Below are 21,677 nucleotides of genomic sequence, written 5' to 3'. Positions count from 1 at the left end.
TACTTTGTGAGCACATCACAGAAAATGAACATATAACGACAAATATTCAAGTAATTCCTCTACAATATAAAATGACTTCGTGGTCTCGCGGTCGCGTTCTCGCTTCCCCTTTTCACCTGCCTCGAGATGACTGGGTGTTTGTGTTGTTCTAAGCATTTCATCATCATTCATGTAAGTGGCGATATTGGACTGAGCAAAGGTTACCGGCCGTAGTGGCCGAGCCGTTCTAGGCGCTACAGTCTGGAACCGCGCGACTGCTACGGTCGCAGTTCGAATCCTGCCTCGGGAATGGATGTGTGTGATGTCCTTAGGTTAGTTAGGTTTAAGTAGTTCTAAGTTCTAGGGGACTGATGACCTCAGAAGTTAAGTCACATAGTGCTCAGAGCCATTTGAACCATTTTTTTTATTTTTTATTTTTTTTTAGCAAAGATTGGGAATTTGTACGGGCCCTTATAACTACGCAGTTGAGCTCCCCATAAACCAAGCAACATCATTATCATCAATACAAAATGACTATTATCGCAGCTGTGACGGACCTTGGAAGAAAATAAAAATAATTTTCTGTACATATGTGTTTGAAACAGTGGCTTTGCTTCTCCTCCCCCCCTCCCACGCACTACATCCATCCTCGGTTCTGCGCTCCTCCAGAACAAGAGTGTCGTGCAATTCGAATCGCACCCGCCTTGCGTCAGCCGCGGGTAACAGGGCGCGTACCCTGCGTCATGTGTCAAGAATCCGTGAATCACTGCAGAGGGCGGACGCTCCACACTGCCCACGCGCGGACATCTCCGGTCCACCACAAGCGGCTGCTGGCTGCTGAGCCACGACTGCAATCTCAAAGGCTGCGCCCGCGGATACTCGGTTCCGGCCTTCCTCCAGGGGAAGTCGCTAGCAGCAGCTGCATCTGCGTGCACATCGCGCGAGGCACTCTACAGTGCGTGTCGGAGGGAACGCTGTTTCGATACTTGCTCCGCCCTGTACCATTCAGTCCACAAAGGACAATACGGAGGGGTGCCAAGGTAGGCCCCCGCCAGGGGCGAAGCCGCGGAGGCGCCGAAAAAACTAAATGGAAAAAAGCAAACAGAAACAGAGACGGAAAAGTACTTTGATTTCTTCTGACATACGTGTTCCTGCATTCTGCCTATGAGAAGCAGCATTTCTACTTGGCCCGCAACTGTAAACGTGGGGTGGCGCAGTGGTTAGCACAACGGACTCGCATTTGGGAGGACGACGGTTGAAACCCGCGGTCGGCCATCCTGATTTAGGTTTTCCGTCCTTTCCTAAATCGCTTCAGGCAAATGCCGGAATGGCTCCTCCGAAGGGGCAGGGCCGCTTTCCTTCTTCATCCTTCCCTAATCAGAGATTGTGCTCCGTCTCTAATCACATGATTGTCGACAGGACGTTAAACACTAATCTCTTCCTCCTCTTTCTCCTGCTCCTCTTCTTCCTCCTCGTGTTGCCACAATACTCTTTTTTATAGTATTGTTTCGTCCAAGCACCAACATGAAGAAACGACTACAACCGAACAAACGTTTATCGCTAATATGGGCAATGTGGCAACAGAGCGCTTGGTTAACAAAGCTGTCGCCTACACAGCTCCCGCAGTGTTCGACAATTCTGTTCTTTCAGTTGCTTCGCTAAGAGACCATAGGATCTCAAAGGTCGGCTAGTGTGTGGAATCAAATTTCTGCCGATTGAGGAATCTGCTTGAGCTATAGCTCAAAAAATTTCATAGAATAATTAGTGAAATGGAAAACAAATCTCACGTGTATTATATTATCCCATTTCACTAAAACTACCCATCAGCAAACACTTTAAATGACAACTCTGCAAAAAAACATGTACAGCTGATTTTGGTGCTAAATATGGCATAGGTACAATGACGGAAAAAAATCGCGACACCAATGAGGAGTTACGCGGCATAAACGAAAGTTGATGGGCATGTTTCTACACCTGAAAACGGTCTTGAGTGTGGTTGAAGTTGGGCGGGGTGAGTTGATGTTACTCAAGAATGCCTTCAAGGTGAGAAAAACGCCATTATCAGCACCTCATTGAGTTTGAACGAGGTCATGTAATAGGGATACGACAAGCTGGATGTCTCTTCTGCGATATTGCAGAAATACTTGGTAGGAATGTAGCGACTATACATGATTGCTGGCAGCGGCGTTCAGGAGAATGTACGGTCGCAAGAAACCCGGGCTCTGGACGGCCGCGTGGTTCTACCAAGACGGAAGACCATCGCATTGGGCGTGTGGCTCTGTCACACCGTAGTGCATCTGCAGCAGCAATTTGAGCGGCAATTAGTACTACAGTGACAAAACGAACTGTTACAGTCCGGTTACTTCAAGGACTACTCCAAGCCAGAAACTCTGTTTCGTGCAGTCCACTTACCACAAACCATTACAGTTACAAAAAAATGGTTCAAATGGCTCTGAGCACCATGGGACTAAACATCTGTGGTCATCAGTCCCCTAGAACTTAGAACTACTTAAACCTAACTAACCTAAGGATATCACACACATCCATGCCCGAGGCAGGATTCGAACCCGCGACCGTAGCAGTCGCGCGGTTCCGGACTGAGCGCCTAGAACCGCTAGACCACCGCGGCCGGCCATTACAGTTACCATCACCATTTGTGAGAGCTCATTGGACGGCAGTGCGGATGAAACCTGTTTCTGCCTCGATGTCAGGGATGGCCCTGTTTTGTTTAGGACGAGGCCAGGTGAGGGCCTGCAACCGTCCTGTCTGTGTGCAGACACACTGGATCCTCACCTGCAGTTATGGTCTGGCGTTTTCGTATGGCGGCACGAGCGCTCTCGTTGTTATCCACGCACCCTGGTTGCAAACTTGTACGTAAAACTGATGATTCGACGTTTTGTGCTGCTATTCATGAACATCATTCCAGGGAGCGCTTTTCCAACAGGATAACTCTCGCCCACATACCGCTGTTGAAACCGAGTATCCCTACAGAACGTCGACATGTGGCCATGGGCTGCTCGATCGGCAGATCTGTCTCCAATCGAGCATATATGGGACATCATCGGACAACAACTCCAAAAACGGCATTACCGTTCCTGTATTGACCGCCTAAGTGCAACAGGCGTGGAGCTCCATCCCAAAAATTGACATCGGGCACCTGTACAACACAATGTATGCATGTTTGCATGCTTGCATGCAACATTCTGCCGGTTACACCGGTTATTAATGTGCTAGCATTTGACATTTGCAATAGCTTATCTAGCGCTTACATTAACCTGTGATTTTGCAATGTTAATTACTTAAGTTGCCTGTACGAATGTATTCCCGAAATTTCTTGGCTCTACATTTTGTGCTGGGATTTTCTTTCGGTCAGCGTATTTATACGATGGAGCTAGTCAACGAAATAACTGCTCCTAAGTTAAAGGGAAAGAGATGATGAAGAGTACTGACACGGCTTCTTATTTTGTATTTTGAAGCTTTTTTCAAATAATGGGTTAAGAGTCCTTACCTAAATATCGAAATTGTTTTGAGGATATGCCAGTGACTGCAGCATATTGTGAACGCACTTTCAACAAATTAAAGCTGATAAAAATACTACTTCAGGACGAGTATCGTAGAAAGCAGAATGTCAAATTTTGCTATCTTGTCGATAGAATACGACCCAGTTGCTAAACTAAACTTCAGTGACAACATGAGTTCGCTTCGCTCAAAGCAAGGAATGACAGTGTAAAATTACAATAACAACACAATTCCTGGGATGGAATATTTTCTCAATTCTTAATTACATGCAAACTCCCGATTCCTTAAATAATTTAATTCACCTAGAACAGATTCAAATCTCTGATTGCCCTAGTTAACGAGTTAAAGTGTTAAATATTTGATGTTAAGGACGTAAGCGAGAAAAAGTTTAGAAAAGTTTGAAATTATTCTTTAAGCTAGTTTAGAGTCGCTAAGTTCTCTTATTACCAAACACTGGATGAGTATGGTCAGAGCCATGTGCACTAAGTTCTCAGAAAAAGCTGGTTTTTCATGCATATCAATATTTAAGACATCATATCTCCTGAACCATGCGTCGTACAATGACATAATTTTGTGAGATAGACAACCTGCAGTCGCTACGGGCTTCCGGGATAGTCGTTTAATAAGATACGAATAGATAGCCCATTTTCTTTCTTTCTAATTAGTATTTGTGCATTATGAATAGTTCGTGAGGAACTATAAATATCTGTTATTTATTATATATAGTACTAAAATCATATCACAGTAGCTGCCAAAAACAATAAGATATAGATTTAATTTTATTTTCAACTTGTTCAGGAAGTGTATGTAATTTGTAATTTATTCACTACAATAATATATTTAATTTGTTGTATGCAATATTTTATACCAATAAATCTCGTTTAAGTAATACTTTTCAATAAATTTTATTAAAGCTCTTTATAAGATTATGAAATGTGTTCATTCTCCTTAGAAAGAACTGCAAGAAGGTATTTTACGGGAGGGGGAGGGGGGGGGGCCGGAGTTTTTCCAGTTCTTCCAGGGGCACAGAATCACTTCGCTACCGCTCTGCAGTCACGTCTTGAGTGAGGGAAGATGACACTCTATAAGACTCCCTAATTTCACATCCCCTTCATCAGTTTTCACATCTGCAGGCCAAGTCTTTTCTATGAGGACGGAATGTGGAAGATTTCGTCCTCGTCGGTCAGTCGTAACAATGTAGTTTTAACTGAAAAAATCGACACACATAATTAATACCGTTATTTTATTGCATACTTTTTAAAGCATTAACTTCTTGTTCTTAGCGATGGCTACCGTCACCTCAGAAGTGTTAATCTTGTGTCAGGTGTTTTAAATTCTTCCGAATTCATTGCCTCTAAAGTGATATGGCGGTACAGAAATCAAACAGGACATTACTAACGGGATCCTAGATGAATTGCTTTGTGTCGAGACCGTGGAGCAGGAACGAAATAGTAAAGTACCCGCCCTTCTCTCTCTCTCTCTCTCTCTCGTGGGTTTTAAGGTCTGTATCAAGCCAAGAGGACATGTGGTTCATACTGCGGAGCAGCTAGAAGTCGGATAAATAAAGCTAAACAGCAATTCATTCTCTCCCCGTCTCCAACCTAACGTCCATCCCTAGGAATGACGGTGACGTCCTGGTCCTACAGATTATTCAGAGGATAAGTGGTATGTCTGTCAAAGTTGATTGCGTTCCAGCATTATGCTTTACATGCCATACGTTGCTATTACTGCCCCCCAACCCAAGAGCCTAAATGTCATCACAACTGATCCTTAGCAGCCTAGGCGCTTCAGTCTGGAACCGCGTGACCGCTACGGTTGCAGGTTCGAATCTTGCCTCGGGCATGGATGTGTGTGATGTCCTTAGATTAGTTAGGTTTAAGTGGTTCTAAGTTCTAGGGGACTGATGACCTCAGAAGTTAAGTCCCATAGTGCTCAGAGCCTTAGCAGCCTAGTTGCCGCGAAAACAATGGATTCGACAGTAATATTGTTCGTTGTTAAGGTTGCTAAAATTGTTACGAACGTTTTACCAACACTATTTGTTTTTTTTTTTCCAAATAGTAAACTATAACGTAGCGAGTTCGTTACAAATGGCTCATGGTGTTCCAGAGCTGTGCTTGCATTTATTCATACAAAATGCTGAAGCGACCAATTGCAGAGTTTTGTTCCATTGTTTGGAGTTCTTAACATGTAGGCTAACAAAATACAGGCATAGCCCATGTGAAACTCTAACAGTGTTGCTCGGTGAACGTAAATGTCAATGGAGGACTTAGTCCTGAAGAAACCCCGTTGGCTAAATTTAGAGAAGCTGTGTTCGAAGGGAACTGTGTGCCCATTATCCTACCACTATCATACATTTCGCGTTTAGATCATGGGAATAAGAGGATTAGGGCAGGTACAGAGGCATGTAGACGGTCATATTTCCCTCGCTCAATACGAGAATGGAACAGGAAAGAAAATCGACAATGTTGGTATGATGTACTCTCCACCATGCACTGTACAGTATATCGGTTGTTTCAAAGTCTTCGAATCAAATATCTAGGGGTGATGTATTGGTTATGCACCTGAAAGGCAGCAGGGCGTAGGCATTCTGCACTGTTAGTGTGCAATGTGTGTTGCCTACCATCCAGTCATCTGTTCCGCGTGGAAGGAGGTAGGCCGAGTTTCTAAAATATCTTTCTCCGCTGAGAGACACTCATTCTTAAGATTTTCTTGTTGAAAAATCACCTTATCAGTTCAATGGTTTAGCTAGTATGCAGATGCAACACACCTGGTTAGTAGACCCTGCAGGTTCGTTCAAATCTTGTCGTTCCAGGACCGGTAAATTCAATAGAACGACGCCTGGTGTGGCCGGGAAGCGTCAGCGAACATTTTGCCTATAACAGAAGTTGTTCCCCATGTTGTAATCTGTCGCCCCTAGAAGTTACATGCAAAGACTTCGAAACAGCCTGCATATGTAGGCGTAGAATTGATCTATCTTCCCTATCTTCCGACTAAGTGTGCGAGCGTCTGACGTATCAACTTGTGCAGTAAACTGTCACGGTATGCCTCGTTTTGTTGCAGGCGTGCGCGCCGCGGTACGTGTTCTTCCCGCCGACGGCGCCAGAGCCCTTCGAGGACCCTGTGGGCACGTGCTACGTGGCCAGGGACGAGTTCCGCCGCATCACCGAGTACGCGCCCTGCCGCACCAGTGAGTACCACCTGCAAGCTATTACACGCCTATCAGTGTATCTATTGCTTTTTTACTGTCGTTCTGTTCTTACTAATCTGTGCTTCCTTTTCATCTTGACGCACCCTCCGCCACTGGGACGAATGCGCGATACAGAAATGCTGCCATCAGTGGATTCTGCATTGTCTAACCTCCCTCACTCTCTTTATTTGTTGCTAATCAGTAAACCAATTTGCGTTGTCTCGCAATCTTACTGTGAACAAATACAGGTGAAATATATCTTGAATACGACGGGCAGTTAGAACAGTTAAAAGATATTTGGATCGAGACAAGTAAAAAAACTACTTCTTCAGTCGTTGTCTTTGTTGCTTTCAGTTGTCTAGGTCCGCAACTCGTGGTCTAGTGACTAGCGTTGCTGTCTCTGGATCATGGGGTCTCGAGTTCCACTATGTAGATCGTCATCATCAGCTGTCTAGGGAATAACTTCTTGATGCAAAGGTTCATTGGATTTTAAGAGATAGTTTGTTGTCACAAATGCAACGCTTCAAGTTTTCTCATTAAGTTACCCTTAATTTTTCTTCTTCACGAAATAGTTTCTACTAGAGTCAACGATTGCTAAAATTATTTATTGCACTAAATTTCATCCTATACACAACATACACGGATAAACTTCTTCCTTGTTCAAAGTCTGGAACTAAACTTCGCAAAAAATTACAGTTATTCACATACATTTGTTACGAAGAAATTTACTCTTTCATGTCCTTGTTTTTAAGAAAATATTGATACATATTTAGCTTTCCGTACCTCAGTTTGTAAAGACGGAAGCCTTATGGGATCACATTGTTATCCATCTTTCTGTCTGTCCGACTATTCAAAACCATTTTTCTCACGAAGGAGTAGACGTATGAAGTTGAAATTTATGTCGCTAAGGTGCAAGGTGCCTTGGCGATGTAAGAATATCAAGCTTCTAAGTCAATGCAATCTATAGGGCACTTCCTCGACGCAGAAGCATGAAATTTGGCGAGAAGAGAAGTTTCACGGTACAAGTAAAGGTAAAGAAGCAGAAAGTTGTTGATTTGTAATTAAATTACAGGAAAAAATACTTTGTGATTTGTTATCCGACTTCCAACTTAAAATTGGAACATTCTCAAAAGTATTGGAATCCCTGGGACCGGTATCTTGTCAGTATCGATATCGAGAAAAGCCAAAAATCGTCGACACTCTCAATTTCCAGGATGGATGAACTGTCTACATATATAATTAGGATTTTACGGAACCCTTAATGCTCGAGTCCTACTCGTACCTGGCCAGTTTTTACTCAAATAATTTGAATATGAACTACATTAATTACAGTTTTGACTATTGCGCGCCTGTGACTATATTCTTGCGATTAATTTATGAAATTATTTGATTTTTACTTACTTTGTATTACTTACAGTGACAATTTATAAGTACTTCAGTTACCAATCAAACTTTTATCCATAAGGCTATTCTTTATAATTATTCCGAATTATTCTACCCTGAAGAGCCAAAGAAACTGGTACGCCTGCCTAATATTTTGTAGGGCTCCCGCGAGCACGCAGAAATGTCGCAACACGACGTAGTATGGACCCGACTAAGGTTCGAAGTAATGCTGGAGGGAACTGACACCATAAATCCTGCAGGGCTGTCCATACATCCGTAACAGTACGAGGAGTAGAGATCTCTTCTGAACAGCACGTTGCAAGGCATCCCAGATATGCTCAATAATGTTCATGTCTGGGGAGTGTTCCTGGAGCCACTCTGTAGCAATTCTGTGCGTGTGGGGTGTTGCATTGTCCTGCTGGAATTGCCTAAGTCCGTCGGAATGCACAATGGGCATGAATGGATGCAGGTGATCAGACAGGATGTTTACGTATGTGTCACTTGTCAGAGTCGTATTTAGACGTATCAGAGGTTCACTATCACTCAAACAGCACACGCCTCACACCATTACAGAGCCTCCACTAGTTTGAACAGTCCCCTGATGACAGGCATGGTCCAGGGATTCATGACATTGTGTCCATACCCGTCCACGTCCATCCGCTCGATACAATTTGAAACGAGACTCGTCCGACCAGGCAACTTGTTTCCAGTCATCAACAAGCCAGTGTCGGTGTTGAGAGGCCCGGGCGAGGCGTAAAGCTTTCTGTCGTACAGTCACCAAGTGTACATGAGTGGGCCTTCAGCTCCGAAAGCCCGTATGGATGATGTTTCGTTCTATGGTTGGCACGCTGACATTTGTTGATGGCCCTGCAATTCCATCACGTTGAACGATTCTCTTCAGTCGTCGTTGGTCCCATTCTTGCAGGATCTTTTTCTGACCTCAGCGATGTCGGAGATTCGATGTTTTACCGGTTTCCTGATATTCACGGTATACTCGTGGAATAGCCGTACTGGAAAATCCCCACTTCATCACTACTTCAAAGATGCTGTGTCCCATCGCTCGTGCATCGACTGTAACACCACGTCCAAACGGACTTAAATCTTGATAACCTGCCATTGTAGCAGCTGTAACCGATCTAACAACTGCACCAGACACTTGTGTAACACAGGCGTTACCGACCGCAGCGCCGTATTCTGCCCGTTTACATATCTCTGTATTTGAATACGTATGCCTATACCAGTTTCTTTGGCACTTCATTGTGTTTTAAACTTCTTCTAAAATGTACAAACGAGAGACAATGTTGGAATAGTACTGTACGGGTTATAGGTGAGTATAATTACTAACATACTAATCTTAAAATTTTGTCCATCTTTGCAGCAAATGTTAGTTTTTCGATTTAATACAAATTTAAAAGTTCAAGAAAAATTCACAATATACGTTGGGAAGAAATTATTAATAGTTCGTGGATAAAAAATAACGATAATAATAATAGTAATGACAATGATAATGATAAAATTAATAATAACAATATTACGAAATGTAAGTAAAAAGTGTTAGCGCCAAGTAAATAGAGTGTCTAGTTTCATTACAATTCTGACAATCTGGAGTAAAACAGCATGCGCTGTTTTAAGAACATTATCAACTTCGTCGCAGTGTCTGTATCCAGAAAACCAAGAGCCAGTTAGTTGTAGCCCATCTCGCCTCAGGAGAGGATCCAACGGCTATGTGACACTCTTTCCAATAGAATCAGAGCGCCCGTCCGACCAAATGTATTGTATTGTCACACTGATAAGAGGATTCGTACTGCCAAGTTCTTTGTCAATTTGATTCAATTTTGTAATCGCTGCAATAACATCGCATACACTCTCAGCCCGTGAATTTTCATTTCCTTTCCCCCCTCCTCTTCATGGTGCTTTACTTGTTATGCCAGGCGGCGTTTTTAACGAAATAGGGAAAACAAGTCCAATGAAAATGTGGGTCCGGAAACGTTGCTTTCTGAGATCTGAACACTTGTTCTTAAGAACAGCTCAACGTGACGTTGATCCATGGCAATACATCCGTCTGCTTTCAGCGTAAGGAGTAGTACATTCTTTCAAGCAGAGCGACTGTTCCTGAAGTGCGCCTCAGACATGAGATTGATTCATGCATTCCGCTGCTGCTAATCGCGTACTGGGTCCTGTACTTTCGTTCACTAAATGTAGCGTACGTTCCTCCTTTTCAGACATTTGGAATTAGTGAGGCCACTACTTTTTGGATGCTAGGGAACACCAATTCATAAGGTACTGGAGAAAGCTAAACAACTTATCAGGTAGTACTATGTCACGTAGATATATTTTAGGACAGAAGAGGTCGCCTCGCAGTTCACTTCCATTTCCTGAACCACAGCAGGAATCCGCTATATCACTTAGCTAGGTGGCCTCCATTTCTAATAACTGTTGGAAAATATAAAAGAAAATGTATTTAACCTTTCGTAAGTAAAAACGGCAGAATAACAGTAAACACAAAAGTGAAGTCATTTGTTTAGGTGGGTAAGACACAACGGTACATATACACAGTTGCGAATAATTTGTTCTACAATAATAGCCCCTTATATAAATTAAATTACATACAGTCTAAATATAACCAAGCAGCTGACTGCAGACTATCTCATACACGGACTAACATGTACCTAGAGTACCCTGACAGAGAAAGACATCGAAGCACCTTGTTGACCCTATTGACGTATAGCCAGTACAACAACTGTGCTCATATTTACAATCAAAATTATTCTTTCAGCCTTTGTCATTCCAGATCCATGTTTATTCAGCTTGTTTCTCTAGTTTCGATGAATACTACCATCTCTCAATACATTGGAACCATTTTTAACACTGTGTAGGAAATGTGGCTATAAAATAACGGAAGTGATTCTGTGACCGAGTCAGTACGCATGTGCCAAAGGTGGACGACCAATAGCTGTGAAGCGTGAAGCCTTCTCAGCCGAATATGGTATCTCTGGTGTCTGTACGCAAATCAGTGTGCCCGTAGCCTTCGTTTGTGTAACAGCTGTTATTTTGTTTTGCCGGAAGAACGATAACTGTAATAATAGAGTAACGAATTGACGTGAAGTTTCATATGAAGCTTGAAAAACCTCCCACTAAAATTTATCTTTTACTAAAAGAAGTGTATGGAAGAACTGCTTATCACATATGCTTGTTTTTGAATGGTTCAAGCGTTTCCAAGAAGGTCGAGAAGACGTTGAAAATTGCTCACGCCCGGGACTCCCTTTAACACCAGAAACGATAAAACATCGAAAAAGTAGGTAATCTGATTCATCTCCCACTACTGAGTATTTGGTCGATTGCTGAAAATGTAGGAATTGACAAAGAACGCGTAAGGCAAATTTTACGTTACCAGTTTAACACGAGAAAAGTGTGTGCGATACTGTTGCCGAAAATTTTCACGAGCGAACAAAAAGAAGCTAGTGAAAATGTTTGTACTGTCACTTTGAACACTAATGAAAATGGTTCTAATTTCTTGGAAATAGTGATTACATATGATGGATCTTGGTTTTTCATTTATGATCCCGAAACCAAGCGTCTATCCATGCACTGTAAGAGCTCAACTTCATCGACAGCAAAAAAAAAATAAATAAAATAAAATAAAATAAAAAAATAAGCTCGAATGAGCAAATCATTTTCAAAGCGCTGTAAATTTTTTTTTTTTCGATATTCATGGAATTGTGTGTCTTCACTGGTTTGCTGAAAGTCAAACTGTTTACGAACTTTGCTACCTCGACGTTATTGCTCAAATCTGTGAGAAGAGAAAGACGACCCGAATTGTGGAAGAACAAGTCATGGGTTCTGCGTCAAGACAACACACCGGTTCGTACCGCATTGTCTTTTAAGAGGTTTATAGCGAAGTACAGCATCCCAGTGTTAGACCAACCACCTTATTCGTCTGGCCTAGCTCTATGTGACTTATCCATCCCCAAGGTCAAATCTCCGTTAAAAATCGCAAGATTTGATTCCGTAGAAGAAGTGAAAGAAAAAGCGGCAAGCGTCATCAAGGAGCTCACAGAGAACGACTTCCAGCGCTGTTTCCATCAATGCAAAGTTCTCATGGAGTGTTGTACGGACTGAGGGGGACAATAACTAAATGTGTATGTTCTTGAAACAACATGTTTTACGGCAGTACTCCCCTTATTTTATAGCCACACCTCGTATCGTGTCGTGAACAACGTATCGTGAGGTACGTCAGAAACAGTTTCTCACCGATGAAGTTCTTCCATTCATTTCCATATGGCTGACTCATTTGTCTTGATTTTTAGCGAGATCATTGGCATTGCACCATAGAAACACGGACCTTCTGCTGTCTCAGTTCTGCTGCGAAACAATAGCAAAACTCTAACTGAGGATACAGGCATGTCTATAACGAACCAGTAACTGTTAAACGTAACTTGGGCTGAACTTTTACGGTTAAAATTATTTGTTAAACGGAATGACATCCTCGAATATATCCGCCGTCTTCAATGTGCGCACCTGATAAGTATACTTGTCCTCAACGCGGCTGCAGAACGGGTTGCATACGTACGAGGTAACATGCCGACACCAAACGCAGGACAATAAATTCTAAGAGCGGCGCGCCATTCATTAGAGTTATTACAAATGTGGCGCCTTTTATTCGGCGATACTCAAACGGGTAGCAGGTACACGACGCTCCGGCCACATATATCTTCTGTTTTGCAGCTATGTATAAAGATCCGGGACAGAAACAACGCGTTAATTTACGGCTTCCTCGGAGCAGTAAGCAGCTTCGCCTCTCCTGCAAAGGTAGCGTTGTTCTAAGCCGCGACACGCGCCGGCTTCCTTTGAAGAGGACTTCTGTTGTGTGTTCAGCATTCTTCGGTAATCGGATTGCACCGTTTTTTCCCTCTTTGCGATCTTGTTAACAAGCCACGCAGCAATGTTTGCACAACGCTGTGCTTTTTCGTATGTAGCAGATAAAAATTATTACACCGTCCAAAATAATCCTCTGTAACTAGACGATACAGACGTTTATCTTTAGTAACTCATTTTGGAAGTGTAAGAAATTCTGATCTTGATGTTGTGGAAGTAACGACTCATCGGGCCTTGTTTAAGGTCGATTCAAGTACGACGCCATGCAACACCACACAAGACTAAAACATTAAACAGTTCATTTCAAATGGCGGAACTGAGACAGACTGCCATTGGGAAAAGACGGGACGGAACGGAAACAGAACGTCAGCGTCAAGCATTCTCCGAAAGAGAGTTTTGTCGTTGGTTGGCAGGGGGGGGGGGGGACGGAGGGGGGCCGGGGGGGAGGGGGGAAGGAGGGGGGAAGTAACCTATTTTCGCCGCGCTCAAAAATGTTAAAATACAGATGTTCGTGATTTTGCATCTTCCGACTCTTTATTTTATTGTCTGGTTTGTTTTCATGACACACTGCGAAAGTTGCAACAGGACTTGGACAGTTTTCCTATGAGTGTTCTTCCGCAAAAGAGGACAAACATGAGTAAGACAAAAATGATTTAGGTTATACAGGATGGTCAGAGAAAGTCTGAAAAATCTTGTAAGGGTGGTGCAGAGGAGGCTGTGCTGAGAAATAACTCCGAAGATAAAAATTCAATATGTTTTACAGTTTCCGAGTTATTTAGGATGTAACTTAGCCAATCAGGTCTTCGCGCGCGTAAATTCAAGCAGCCTGACACGGACAGTGTCGCCAAACTGTTCTTCGTTTGGTTTCCTTAGATGGAATGACGTAGCTTTTGCTCACCTAGCTGAAATTTATCACTTCCTAAAAATGTACATTTTAACTGATAATGACAATTTCAACAAACAGCAATTCACGGTCCCACATATTTCTGTGCATTATCGCATTTTAGCACCTGCAAGTGATTGAATTTGCGCGCGCAATGACCTGATTGGGATAACTGTAATGGTAAATAATGCGGAAAGGGTGCGACTATCGAAATTTTTTTATTGACAGTTATTTCTCTGCAACGCCATTACAAGCTTTTCGGACTGTTTCTGACCACCCTGTATAATACCTAGACAAATACAAAACCTTCACTGGCATAAATAAGAAAATACATGTCTTTAAAAAGTCATTGAAAGTACTTCTTCTACAGTTAAAAAAGTCAGCTCTGTTGAAGGAGAGAAACTGTATATTTACTGGAAAAATCTTTTTCATAGTTAAAATAGTTGGCTCTGTTGAAGAAGGGAAAATGCAGTTTTTTACGTTTATGCGGATAAGTTAAATAACTACGTTTTTTATGTTTTGTGTGTGTGTGTGTGTGTGTGTGTGTGTGTGTGTGTGTGTGTGTGTGTGTGTGTTTTCTCGGACAAATAACAGGTCGTTGTTGTAAACTGTTTGGACCACACTAAAACTATTCTTTGACTCCGCAGCAATGTGGAGAATTTACCGTACAGCCTTTGTCAATTACAATGGTTAAGAATAAATAATTCAGCAGTAAAAATAACTAATGGTTCAATAAATGCTACTGTCTTTGCTAGTTCCTTAATTCTGGTAGCATATTCTTTTTGTATTACGAATGGTGTCTCATAGCCTCACTGTCTACGAATCGTGTAAACTTTGTTCTTCTTGTTATGGTATTTAAACTGTTACTGTATAGTTTTTGAGGCGGAGATGGAAGACATGGACACAACTGACCGAAATGAGAGTGAGAACCGCCTCAAAAACCACATACTGGCTGGCCGTCGACTCGGCGAGCGGATTTGATCCGAATCGGACTCACCTAACGGTCTCGCAACTAGCGGGCTCATCATTAAGCTATAAGAGCGGGTTTATGTAGATGTCTACTCTCGGAGCACTCAAAGCATCGTGCGCTTTACACATCTGGAAAGTCATCGACTTTACTCGGTCAACAAATACGCATTCACATATAATAGGCTCCATACTTTTTGTCTGGGACCATCGTCCGAGAATTAAATTGAATGTAGTTGCCAACCTACCGTTCTGACCAACGTTTTTCGGGATGTTTCTCTTGGTTCGAAGGCAAATGCAGGAACTACGAGTTCCTCCCCCCCCCCCCACCCCCCCCCCCCCCCCGCCCAAACGTTCCCAGTTGTGACTCCCTCTGACCCGCTACCAGTTCGCCTGCTATTTGATTAAAAAGTCCCTGACTCGTCAATGGGCAATTTCTCAACAGCTTGCTCTACCTTTATAATATTTATCCTTATTAGACAAAATAATTCTACAATTAAAACGGTAAACTTAAAACACACCAAATATTTCGACATCTTTGATTTCCCACGAGTAATGCACCTAAATTAAAGAGATGATTTGCCATCTGATGGTGGAACATCGTAAATTAAAAGCTTAACGTATAGTGACTGATTACATCATGCATTTATATTTTACACAAACAGATACAGAAACAGCCAACCAAATATCAGTACGTCTATTGTCTGTATGTACATATTCTCTCGATCGTATTATGCTTTTACATGATTGAAAAAAAATTGTATATGGGTACCATCAACATCACCATCGCATGCGCTGTGAATTTTGCTTCGACCGTTAATAAACTCCCATATCACTGCTGCCTCGTCAACATTGTTACTGCAATTCGAAGTTTGTAAGACGGATGTCTCTGATAACCTCATTACTGGACGGAGGGACGAGAGGTTGTGATGACGTTACGTGCACCATCCGTCCAAAAACTGCGAGACTAATTTTACTCCTGGCGTTCAGGCGACGTCAGAGCAGTAACCGCGGAGGCAGTTTGAACTAACAACAGGTATGCATTCTGCGAGCCAGTGAGCAAGCAGCGTTAAATGGTGAACGTACGGCCATAGTATGTCAGCGTTGTTGTGTCACAAATCACAATAGAGCAGCACCTCCAAACCAACCGCTCACAAAATTCACCAGAATGTTCGGAAGAAGAGAAAAGTGAGTGCAAAGTTTGTCCTGCACACCTTGACTCACGAACAAAAACGACGACCCGTGGACGCTGACCGCGACTTGATTCAGATGCCAAATGAAGGATAATTCTTTTCTGGAAAAATCATCACAGGAGAAGAGATTTGTTATCAGTAAGAACACGTCACAAAACGACAAAGTGCAGAAATTAACAAGGAGGGCAAACGCTTTGGCGATATAATCCACATACACGTCAGTGACGCGCTTGTTGAATAACATCCCACAGAAGGAGATTTTTTTATGTATATATACACTTTCACATGGTTGCATGAACGTTCTGTGCGTTGTACTAAAGTGGGGGGACAACTTACAACACACGAAGCATTAAAATCTCCATTTTCACTTTTGTCTAGTTATTATTAATCCAGTCTCGAAACTTTTTGGTCAGAAGGGGTATACTATGAAATCCACTCCATTTCCCGCAAACGCCCATTTGACGTACAGTGTAATCGTTCTTTATGTCGCCCCTGTAGAGCATTTTAAAAAAAAAATTTCTAAGACCATAAAAAACCACGGACTACGAAGGAATTATCCTAAAGGGACAGAAATCGGTAGATGTGATGCACTTATAAAGACAAACAAATGATTACAGTTTTAGAAATGTTGGATGATTTATTCAAGAGAAATAGTTTCATCAATTACTTCGTCTCTGGTCCTTATGTGAGGAATTATTCGGCTTGGCATTGATTGACAGAGTTGTTGATGTCCTCCTGAAGGATGTCGTTCCAAATTCTGTCCCTGCCGCTGTCCAGGGTGTCTCCAGACACGTCATCGGCCTGCAATCTCATTGTAATAGAATTAGGTAGCAAGCCTAGCAGACAAGAAGACCAGGTATGGCATAAATTTTAACTCACTTATTCAGCTCAATCATTATCGTAGATAAAGATGACTCTCAAATGTCTCGAGGAAAAATTTAATTATCAGATTTATTGGTCACCTAAACCTGAGGTACAGGTTTTCCCATTACGTCCAACGCTGAGGTGCTATTCCAATGCCGGACGATCTAAGAAGTGGAAAAGAACTTGAAGACGGAATATGTCTTCAGTGATGAGTCCCGCTTCGAACTGAATCCCGATGACCAGCGCAGAAGGGTCTTGAGACATCCCGGACGGCAGTGGGATACCAACCGGATTGTCAACGGCCAAACGGTCCGACAACCAGGAGTGATGTTCTGGGGTGACCTTTTTGCTTTTCATAGCAGGACCCTTTGGGTGTCATCTTCACAGGCGTATGTCGACTGTATTCTACGCTCCGTCTTGATGTCCTTCGTGACGGCCGGTGTGGCCGAACGGTTCTAGGCGCTTGAGTCTGGAACTGCGCGACCGCTACGGTCGCAGGTTCGAATCCTGCCTCGGGCATGGATGTGTGTGATGTGCTTAGGTTAGTTAGGTTTAAGTAGTTCTAAGTTCTAGGGGACTGATGACCTCAGATGTTAAGTCCCATAGTGATCAGAGCCATTTGAACCATTCGTCCTTCGTGACAATCCATCCTGGACTTACACTTCAGTAGGAAAATGCCCGCCCGCACACGGCTAGAGTTTCTACTGCTTGTCAAACCCTGCCTCGGTTAGCAAGGTCACCGGATCTCTCCCCAATAGAGAACGTTTGGAGCATTGTGAGCAGGGTCCTCAAATCATTTCGGGATTTTGGAGATCTAACGCACCAGTTGGACAGAATTTAGCATGGTATCCCTCAGGATGACATCCAACAACTCTGTCAATCAGTGCCAAGACAAATAACCGCTCGCATAGGGCCCACATGTGGACCTACGCGTTATTAACTTGCCAATTCGTGAAGCTCTTTTTCTTGAATAAATCATCTAATTTCTCTGAAATTGTCATCAGTTGTCTGTACATGTACATCACGCCTACCGATTTCCGTTTCGTTCGGATAATTCTTTTGTGGTGTGCCTTTTCTTTCGTCTTATCGTGTATTTGCAACAATTACTTCGTGTCCAGTTACACTACATTCCTTTACGTGCGGACGTGCAGGGCCTGCCATATTTTTTCCCCCTGCAGTAAAGAGGAATGAGGCTCCTTGGCAGCCAGCACTCCGCTACGCTGTGGTCTGTGGTTTTGCCGCGCCATCTGTCGGACAGCCGGCACGATGTGGGTGTCGCAGGCGTCCCCGGTGCGGCGCGGCGCGGCACTTCCTGTTTGCCTGCTACTGCTGGCTGCCGCCGCCGCCGCCGGCCGGAAGGAAGCCGCCGTCGCCTCAGAAGCCGCCACCAGCTACCAGCCTACGACTCGCAACCTGCGCCGCACGTGTCGCCTCCGATTTACTCCGTCCGCCGTAAACCGAACCGAAATAGAGCGGCCAGTGCACGCCGCCCGAGCCCGGCCCGGCGACACTGAGGCTCTGTAGGCCTGCGCGGTAAATGCGGAACTCCACCTGAGTCACCTAGTGGGACAATACGTGAGAAGGAATCTGACACAGCGCATCTGTGTCTTTCGTGACGCATTCGTCTTCTGCTGTCTCTAAATGTCACCAACATGGGCATCTGCAGAGATACACAGTGATTTAGGTGCCCCTACCGATGCCGTTTTACGCAGTCGTACTATATCTGTATCAGGAACGGTATCCAGACAAGACACACACACGTAATCGATATAAGTTCCCTCTTAGAGCTTTGGGTGTCTGTTAGCAAACGGAAACATAGTGTAAAAAATACGAGTGAGGATTGGCCGTGAGTTACATGGTATTTTTGGTCCAAGATATACTTAACTTCTGCCATACTTATCCAAGTGTCCCCAATCTTTGCCGGCCGCGGTGGTCTCGCGGTTCTAGGCGGGCAGTCCGGAACCGCGCGACTGCTACGGTCGCAGGTTCGAATCCTGCCTCGGGCGTGGATGTGTGTGATGTCCTTAGGTTAGTTAGGTTTAAGTAGTTCTAAGTTCTAGGGGACTGATGACCACAGCTGTTAAGTCCCATAGTGCTCAGAGCCATTTGAACCATTTGAACCATCCCCAATCTTTCTTTGCATCATCACACAGGTTTTGGAGTTTCTGTAAGTTTATTCCGTTTATAGTACTTAATCTTTCGTAGGGCGCCTCCATAACTGAGTCGTCAGTACAGCTGAGTGCCATGCATGGGGCCGGGTTCGATTCCCAGCCGGGTCAGAGATTTAATCGGCTCGGGGCCTGTTATCACCCTCATCATCATTTCATAATCATCGACGCACAAGTCGCTTAAGCAGCGTCAAATAAAATGAATATCGCAGAACGGTTATCCCACCCAAAAATGGCATACGATCATATCTTTTTTTCATCTTCCGTAATTTTTTCAGAAACGTTGCCTTATACAGTGTGTTTCACCATCAGAAACAGTGAAATTAACAGGAGATATAAAAAATGGAAGTGTGGAAGTAATAACTTTCCGGTATATAACAAATGAAAACGTTAATACACCAGGATGATTCAGCTGCCGCTACCGATGTCGTTTACTCCAACCTCACTCGACAGTTAATAGCGTTGTTGGCCAGTTCGCTCTACAGACGTGAAGCACATTGTCAAAATGTCACAGAATAACTGGTACAGTATGTAAAGTACACGAAGACCTCTTAGACCTATGGTACATATTTTATTTATGAAACTACTTAATGCAGTGAGTCATATATTAATCTTTTCATTGGGTTATATATGGAAAAGTTGTTATTTATATGCTTCCCATTTCGATATATGCTGTTATTTTCATTGTTCGGATGGTGAAACATACTTTATAAGACAATGTTTCTGAAACATTTACCAATGATTAAATACTGTAAAAGGAATAAACTTACAGAGACATCCAAAACCTGTATTATAACACCACTAATTACACAAGGAAAGAATGGAGACACTTGGAAAAGTACGGCAGAAGTCAGGTATATTTTGCGCGGGATTAGCCCACCGGTCTAGGGCGCTGCAATCATGGACTGTGCGGCTGGTCCCGGCGGAGGTTCGAGCCCTCCCTCGGGCATGGGTGAGTGTGTTTGTCTTTAGGATAATTAGGTTAAGTAGTGTGTAGGCTTAGGGACTGATGACCTTAGCAGTTAAGTTGCATAAGATTTCACACACATTTTTTTTTTCAAGCATATTTTGTTGTGAAAACTCCGTGTAGTTCGTGGTCAGTTCAAATGGTTCAAATGGCTCTGAGCACTATGGGACTTAACATCTGAGGTCATCAGTCCTCTAGAACTTAGAACTACTTAAACCTAACTAACCTAAGGACATCACACACATCCATGCCCGAGGCAGGATTCGAACCTGCGACCGTAGCGGTCGAGCGGTTCCAGATTGAAGTGCCTAGAACCGTTCGGCCACATCGGCCGGCTTTATGTCAGTCTTCAGATGTATTTTTTACTATGTGATTCCGTTTGCTAAGAGTCGCCCAAAGCTCTGAGGGGGAACTTATATCGATTATAGAGCTGTCGCCTGCTAGATACTCTGGTATCCCGACTAGACGGTCTGCGCGCCTCCCCCCGTCGGAGGTTCGAGTCCTCCCTCGGTCGTGGGTGTGTGTGTTCTCCTCAGCGTAAGTTAGTTTAAGTTAGATTAGGTAGTGCGTAAGCTTGGGGACCGATGACCTCAGCAATTTGGTTCCATAAGACCTTACCACAAATTTCCAGTTTTCCTGCTAGACGGTCTTGAAAGCCCGCCACAACGCATGGACTTGGACGACAGACGCTAGGCGACGCTGCTAAAATCTGCGAGCGCTACTGTCGCCGCCTCAGCCATTTGCACGGGCTATGCTCTACCGTGCGAGCTTATCGCTGCTCACTCCCGCGCTATGAAGCTACCATCAAAAGGGTCCTGACCTCTGTCGTATTCCGACTGTGCTCTCGTATTGTTCGTCGTATCCATCGCTGTTTAGCTCTTGATATTGCTACGTCTAGGCTGTCGATTTGGTTCACTCTCCGGACTTGTCATTCTGCCGTGTTGCCTTCGTTGTCCATCCACTGCTGTTGTTGTTTTTCCGTCGATCGGCCAGTGTGTCCTAGTCGCGTCCGATTCCCGTTACTATAGATACCATAGTGCGGTTTGCATAAAACGACATCCGTGGGAGCAACTGAATCACCCTGTGTATCCAAGAGGTGAGAAGATTCTAAAACTGCCATTTTCTATGCTCCTTATTTGGTGAGTCTGAGAATGTACTGTACTCCACGAAATTTTACATGAAGCTCATAAAGGTTATTGAAATTCAAACAAATGATATGAACTAGATTACAAAATGCAGTGTCATGCTGACATGTTAATTTATCACAATTCCTAGCCGATTACGCCTTTGCAGGTATAAGCAGGTCTAAAAATTACAGCAGCGACACGTAGGCACATAATTTGTATATGACTGAATCAAAGACTGCGTTTCATTGGTAGAACACTAACAAGATGCAACAAACCCATTAAACAAACTGCCTACGCTACGTTTTACATATTTCCTGACATACTATCTGTCGGAAAAGCGACCAACACAGAAAAAAAATTACTTGTTTTAATCTGTAGGCCCATTGTTTTTATTTTTTTATTTTGCCTACTGTCTACCAGTTTCATCAAGTCATCCCCTCACAATCAGTCCTCACGCTGGCTTCTAAGTCGGTAAGTCAGACTGACTCACTTACTTGGGAAGTGAGCATGACATCTGCGTACCAGGAGACAGACTGAGAATGTTATTGTTTACTAAACAGTAGGTA

The 21,677-nt window shown here is 43.4% G+C and overlaps 1 protein-coding gene across 2 annotated transcripts in view; it reads left to right on the top strand.

Annotated features, from left to right (window-relative positions):
* LOC124787900 (integrin alpha-PS2-like) overlaps positions 1-21,677 on the top strand; it is an 837,072-nt gene that overhangs the window by 563,378 nt on the left and 252,017 nt on the right. For both annotated transcript variants that reach the window (XM_047254882.1, XM_047254881.1), the window contains exon 4: positions 6,559-6,685. In XM_047254882.1, coding sequence (XP_047110838.1) covers positions 6,559-6,685 — 127 coding nt within the window. The remainder of the gene's footprint in view (positions 1-6,558; positions 6,686-21,677) is intronic.

This window comes from Schistocerca piceifrons, chromosome 3 (genome assembly GCF_021461385.2).
Source record: "Schistocerca piceifrons isolate TAMUIC-IGC-003096 chromosome 3, iqSchPice1.1, whole genome shotgun sequence".
NCBI lineage: Eukaryota > Metazoa > Arthropoda > Insecta > Orthoptera > Acrididae > Schistocerca > Schistocerca piceifrons.
Note: the sequence above shows the minus strand (reverse complement) of the source record. Positions and strands in the feature narration are given on the sequence as shown.